The sequence below is a fragment of the Pipistrellus kuhlii genome, unplaced genomic scaffold (assembly GCF_014108245.1).
Source record: "Pipistrellus kuhlii isolate mPipKuh1 unplaced genomic scaffold, mPipKuh1.p scaffold_m20_p_13, whole genome shotgun sequence".
NCBI classification, from domain to species: Eukaryota; Metazoa; Chordata; class Mammalia; order Chiroptera; family Vespertilionidae; genus Pipistrellus; species Pipistrellus kuhlii.
Window position 1 is genome coordinate 4738536 of NW_023425438.1, and position 7330 is coordinate 4745865.

Genomic DNA, 7330 nt, shown 5'->3' on the forward strand with positions numbered 1-7330 from the left:
GGCCTTACAATCTCTCCATGGCTGGCCTTCCTTAGTGCTGTTCAGGACTCAGCCTGTTGCTCTTGGTCTAAGAAGAATCCTAGTCCGTGTAATGATGCTGACATACCCAAATATTACTAATTGACACAGGGTAGGGAGTGCAGTGTCCCCTGTTGGCTTTCCATCTACTATTGCTTTGAGCACTCACTTCTTTGAGTTATGGGTTAGGAAAAGAATGCATGAGGGAAAAAAGTTTCTCACAGGAGGAAGAGGAGATCTCTTATGGGTTTTATTTGGCTTCCTTCTGTTTATATCACATCTGTCCAATACCTAGTATAAATTTGTTAGTATCTGGAAACTAAAGATTGTTCTTTGTGTTACAGCAGTTTTATATATGTACAATATATATTCCTATTTTTAGTCTTGTTATTTCAGTAGAATTTTCTTAAAAATGTGAAAGGCAGTGAAGAGTTAGGTGCATTTTGTTTATTATCTTGCCCAGTGTATGTAATTTTTGTTAACATATGCAATTTGAAAAATACAGGCATATAATTATTTTTAAGGCTATGTTTACATGTGAATTTATATAATGTTAATTTCATTTAATTTTTACAGCTATCTGTCTAGAAGCTAATTAGTATTTATTATTTGCTTTTTAGAAAATGGATTCTACATCTCTATTACCAACATTTTTAGATATGGATCTGACAATATCACGTACAGAAATTTGTCCCAAGGACATTCTGGTGAAATTTCAAGGGAGAAGTAATATTGAATGTGAGTTTGACTATCACATATTGCAGAGGGAGATACAGCATATTCCAAAAGTAAAAAAGAATGTGGACATTGATGAATTTTGTTTGGTAGAAGAAAGAGTATCTGGAGAATGGCAGAGAGGAAGAGTTTTGGAAAAGAAAAATGAACTCTATACTGTACTTTTAATAGATCGTGGAGAAGAACTAAGAGTCAGTAGTATGCAGGTTGCTTCAGCCTGTGGCAAGTTATTTGAACTACCACCACGAATAGTATTTGGTATTTTTGCAAACATACTACCGATTGGAGAAAAATGGTCTCCTAAGGCCTTGAATTATTTCCAGTCATTAGTAGGACTTCAAGTGAAAGGTTGTATAATACAAGCTATATTGCCTCTTCACATGATTCTTCTTGAAGTGCCAAAAATTATATCCCAGGTTCTTGAATTAAAATTAGGAAGACTTATTGATGGGGATTCATTTTGTCTTATTGTGGAAATGTTAAAAGAATTCCCACATCAAATTCCTGATTTATTACAACATAAGACACTTGAATTATCATTACATAATAATGATTCTTTACTTGATATCCAACATGTTCTGGATAGTTTGCAGCCATCTTTGCCAATAGGTAATATTGAAAGTGTAAAGGTATCATCTGCATTGAGCCCAAGTAAATTTTATTGTCAATTAATTAAATGGATTCCAGAGTTAGAAGACTTGACAGTGTGCATGAATTTGCATTATGATATCGATCAAGAGAGTAGTCCTACTTGTGATAATTTTGGACTACTCTGTGTTGCCAAAAGGAGAAATGGACAGTGGCATAGAGGCATTCTTCAGCAGCTCTTGCCTAATAATCAAGTGAAAATTTGGTTTATGGATTATGGCAGTAGTGAGGTTATACCCTCAATTCATGTAAAGAAACTTAAACAGGATTTTATTTCAGTACCATTGTTTTCATTTCCATGTTCTCTGACATATTTGCACAGCCCAGATAAAAATGTAAGAAAATTTCAACTCAGTGTATTTAAACAAGCCTTGTTAGGACAAATAGTATATGCACAAATTAATTGGCTCAATAAGGATGAGCATTTGTATTACATAACATTACAAACTCAAGAGTCTACAAATAATTCTAAGTGTCTGCTGAAGACTGTAGGCACACAAGTACTTTGCCCACTTTCTGATTTAAAAATATCGAATATGTTAAGAGAGACTAGTACTTCTGCTGTAAATAACATTGCAGTTGAGAATTTTGTTGGAAATACTGAACAGTTGATAAACTCTCTAAATAATAAAGGCACTTTGAAAGTAGGGTTTCCTATTAAAACTATAGAAATGGAGATAGAAACTGCCTACATAGCTTTCGTAGCATATGTATTAAACCCATCAAATTTCTGGGTACGCACCAATGAATATCAGAATGAATTACAAGATATAATGAAAAATATAAACAGATTTTATGATTTATGTGAAAATGATGAACTAATTCTAAGAAATCCAGAACCAGGATCATTTTGTTGTGCGAGATATAGCAAGGACAGACGTTTTTACAGAGCTGTCATCAAGGAAATTAATGGTTATAAGATTAATGTGTATTTTTTGGATTATGGAAATACTGATTCCATACCATTTTTTGATGTAAGAACTTTGCTTCCAGAATTTTGTGAGTTGCCTGCCTTAGCCATGTGCTGTTCACTTGTACATATAGTTCCTGTTGAAGATATTTGGGTGAAGGCAGCAACTGATTATTTTAAAAAAGTTGTCTTAAACAAAGCAGTTTTGCTTCAAGTTATAGCAAAAAAAGATGACAAGTACACTGTAAATATTCAGAGTATTGAAGCCTCTGAAAATATTGATGTTGTCTCTCTTATGGTACAAGCTGGATATGCAGAATATTGGGAAGTAGAGCCAGAATGTTATCCAAATTCTGCAAGTCAATATTCGGTGTTAAATTTAAAATCTAAAAACAAAGTTAATATTAAGAAGATCTTATCTGCCCTTCCTAAAGGACCTAAACCTAAAAAGTATCACAAAAATAAACTTAAAGAAAGTAGTTATTCTTTGGTAAAGTCCCCAACTATTAATTTCTCCAATTTAAAAAATCCTCTCACCTTGTCTGTGGGACCTGAGTTACCATGGCCTTATAAAGAATATATGTTTAAACCAGGAACAGTCCTTGAAGTTAAGTGTTCTTCTTATTATGGCCCAGGTGACTTTTTATGCCAGCTTCAATGTAAGTTAGAAGACCTAAAATTACTGATGGAACAAATTCAGAATTATTACAGCATTCATTCTGATCCTTATCAGATTGGGCAGATAGCTTGTGTTGCTAAGTATTCCAAAGATAGGAAGTGGTATAGAGCTGCTGTTTTGACTCAAGTATCAAATAAAGAAGTTGATGTAGTATTTGTTGATTATGGTTACCAGGAAAGAGTTTTAATTAAAGATCTTTGTGCGATTAACCCATATTTTCTTTTTTTAGAAGGCCAAGCTTTCAGATGTAGACTTAACCATTTAATTGAACCCATTAGTTGTAAATTATTAAGTTGGACAAGAGAAGCATGCAGAGACTTTGGGAATTTTATTTCTTCATCCAGAGGGTTATTGACTTGTGTCATCTATGCCTTAGTTCTTATACATCCAAACTATTTATGTAACTTGGTAGATTTACATTCTCCATTTACAAGTGCAAAAGAATTTCTTATTAATCATGGCTCTGCACAGTATATTACATTATCAAAGCCATTCCCATCTTCAGTTAGTCTTTACAGCTACTGTTATTCCTCCTTTAATATAAAAATTGGAAGTGAGGAAGAAATATATATATCTCACATATACAGCCCCAAAAAGTTTTATTGCCAATTTAGTAGAAATAATAAAGACCTAAAGATTATAGAAACAAAAATCACAGAGATTAATAACCTCAAAAATTATCCAGAATATTCTAGCAAAAAGAGATTGTGCGTATGTAAATATATAGAGGATGGTCTCTCCTATAGAGCTTTAGCAATGCCAAAGTCAGATTCATTATCTGACTTTCTGGTCTATTTTGTGGACTTTGGAAATAAACAACTAGTAGAAAAAAGTATGTTGAGGGTTATTTCAGATCAGTTTCCAGAGTTGCTGTTTACACCTATGCAAGCTGTTAAGTGCTTTTTGTCAGATCTTAGAGATGTGGATATTCCAGTAGAAATCAATAAGTGGTTTGAAGATAGTTTCTTGGGAAGACCATTAAGGGCAGTAATATTGTCCAAGGAGTCAGACGGCCAGTTTGGCATAGAGTTGTATGATGGATATCAGCATATAAGTCAGAAAATTAAAATGTTGCTTCATGCTTATGGGAAAAAACATTGTGACCCAGCACACTGTGTGGAAAAAGGCCTTAAAATAAATGAAAATAAAAGACTTGCTGTTTCTTTGAAAGGCAAGAGAGAAAACTATCACCATGATATGACAAATAAAACTAGCCTAGTAACATATCCTGAAAGGGAAATACATCAGTTAATGAATTCCAAAGGTATATATGCTCGGGTTTTGAAACCATCAGCTCGTTATAAAATTGAGCCTGTGTCAAAAAACAAAGTAAAGAAGTCTTTGAATGATGGACTTAAAAATAAAGGTGTAGACGTTGTCCCTGGATTTGCACCTACTCTTGATGAAAGTGATGTGGGCAAGAAATCAGTACGGGTTGTGTCGCAGTCTTTTATCAGAGAAATACATCATGTAGCCTCACAAAACTCATATAATCTTACAAGACCACAAATCAAAGACCTTCCTGAACTCAAAATTTACTTGAATGCTAAAGTTAAAGGATATATTTCTAATATCAGTAACCCAGCAAGTTTCCATATTCATCTTGAGGAGAATGAAAATGTAATCATCAGACTTGCTAATGCTCTAAATGAAAGAAGAGCAGATATAGTGAGCAAGAGAAAATCAGTTAAACCTATCGTGGGAGATCTTGTAATTGCAGAATACTCTACTGAAAATGCCATTTACAGAGCTGTTATTAAGAACACTTTCCCAGGAAATTTTTTTGAAGTGGAATTTATTGACTATGGTAACACTGAAATAGTAAACATATCTAAAATTTATGAACTTACGAGAGAATTCTTAACTATTCCTCAGCTAGGACTCCATTCTTTTCTCAGTGGAGTAAAGTGGAATGAGCCTGGTGAAATATGGGACAGTAAAACTATAGATTATTTTGCTTCACAAGTAAGTAACAAAACAGTTTCTTGTGAATTTTTGAAAAAGCATGACCAGAAATGGGAAGTAAACATAATTTGTGATGAAAAATGTGTCATTAATGAGCTACTGAAATGGACAGCATGTCCCAAACTACAGAAAACAGTATTGCAAAGGCCTCAGGTTGTTTCTCAAAAGGTGAGCCCTGATGATAGTGAAATGAAGAAAGTGAGCTCAAATGAATATGAAAGTTCTGTGATCCTTCAACCATCCTGCCGGCAGCTGGTTAATATTCCTTTTGAACAGTTAAAACCTGGACAACTCGAGAAGGCTGAAATTCTTTATGTTTCAAAAAGTGGGACATTTTATGTGAAGTTAGCTAAAAATAAAAAAATATTATCAGATTTAACAGTACTAATTACTAAAGAAGTAAAACAACCTTTTTCACCAATGGAAAATATTGAAAAAGGCTTAGAATGCTTGGCAAAATCTAAAAATACTTTGAAGTGGTATCGATCAAAAGTAGGAAAAAAGTGTGCTGATGAGACAGTGCTTGTTTTTTTAGTTGATTGTGGTAGGTATGATGCAGTGCCTTTAGGTAATATCAGGGTACTTAGTGATGAAATCAGAAATATTCCAAGACAAGCTGTGCCTTGTAAATGGGTTTGGTTTGAAAATTTTGGAAACATGCCATTTGAGTCCATTGTGCATTTATTTGCTCGTTCGGAAATAGATATCCTTTTCCTAAAATGTTTAAACTTTTCCTGGGAAGTAGAAATTTTGGTAGATGGCCTATTACTTTTGGAATATTTAAATTTAAATACAGTTCATGTTGAAGAAAACCAACTTATATCTTCAGAAATTATTTCCGGTGTGGCATCTAAGACTCCTGTGTCATCATGTATGATAAGATCTTTTACTTGGGCACAACTCCAAAATGGTAGGCTATATTCTGGTATTGCCACTGCTGTTTCTGATCCATCAGACTTCTGCATTCAGTTAGATGATTTCTTTGACACAATGAAATCTGTCTTTATGTTGCTTTCTGATCTACCAGAAACCTTGCAAACTGTGTCTCAAGAGCACATAATTCCCGGTTGTAGCTATTTGTTCAAATATGAACTGGAAGATCAATGGAATAGAATAGAAATTTCTGAAGTCTCTGATAAGTCTTTACTTATTGTGTTGGTTGACTATGGGTTTTCCATTTACATACCTTATTCAGAGATAAGAAATCTTAGAGTTGTTCCCGAGGACCTTCTGAATTTGCCAAGGCTAAGTTATCCTTGTGCCTTATATGGTATCTTACCTGCTAACGGGAAACATTGGAGTGAAGAAGCCAACAGTTTTTTTCTAGATTTCCTAAATATGCCAGGCTTAGATTTTCAGTTTAGGGAATATAGTTTTGAAACAAAACTGAAAGTAGATGTCATTTATGAGAAAAACAGTCTGGCAGATATCTTAGTTGCATATGGTTTTGCAATGTATTCTAAAGATTCAGACCATCTTGATGCAGTTACTACTACTGGGTCTCCTAAAACCCAATATAAATTACAGAGGAAGCCTGTTTACTCATTATTAGATCACAGTTGTTACAAAAGAGAAAATATAAATTGTATATGCACTGAGAAACAGAAGCTAAAAAAGCAGAAAAGTATAAAGAGGAAAGATGTCTGTAAGAACCCCTTAAGCAAAAGCCATGTTAGTAAAAGATTATATTCTAGAAATCTAACACTGAGGAATAAGGTTGAAAGTAGAAAACATAATCCTCAAAGTACCATTCCATTTGATAAGAGTGCAGCAGCTTCATTTTGGGAACTGTTATCTAATGGTTTGGAGAACAATACTAATTGCATTGAAAACATAGTAAAAAAGCTACCAATTGGAGAAATACAGGAAAAGAATAAAATGGACTTGAGAACAGCAGTACAAGCAATGCATGTTAATGGAAAAATATCAGAAGAACACTTAAAGGGTAAGTAGCCAGTTATAAAAAGTAGATTCTTTTTGTAGGTTCTATTTTTGATTCTTTTAAAAAAAAATATTTTATTGATATTTCACGGAGAGGAGGAAGGGAGGGAGATAGAGAGCTAGAAACATCAATGAGAGAGAAACATTGACCAGCTGTCTCTTGCACACCCCCTACCGGGGATGTGCCCGCAACCAATGTACATGCCCTTGCCCGTAATCGAACCTGGGACCTTTCAGTCTGCAGACTGATGCTCTACCACTGAGCCAAACCAGCTTCGGCTATTTTTGATTCTTTATAAAAAATTTTTATCTATGAAAATTATCCAAATTGAAAATATCCGACTGCAAAAAAATTTACTAAAAAACCTGAATAAATGAATAAACTTGGAGTGATCATTTGAACAATAAAATTATCACTTGAACAGCAACCTTTG

At 33.9% G+C, this 7330-nt stretch overlaps 1 protein-coding gene across 1 annotated transcript; it reads left to right on the top strand.

The window, feature by feature from the left end:
* Positions 1 to 596: 596 nt before the first annotated feature.
* Positions 597 to 6925, top strand: TDRD15 (tudor domain containing 15). Its single transcript, XM_036436105.2, has one exon. The coding sequence runs from the start codon at positions 642 to 644 to the stop codon at positions 6906 to 6908; it is 6267 nt and encodes a 2088-aa protein (XP_036291998.1). The 5' UTR covers positions 597 to 641; the 3' UTR covers positions 6909 to 6925.
* The last annotated feature ends 405 nt before the right edge of the window (positions 6926 to 7330 follow it).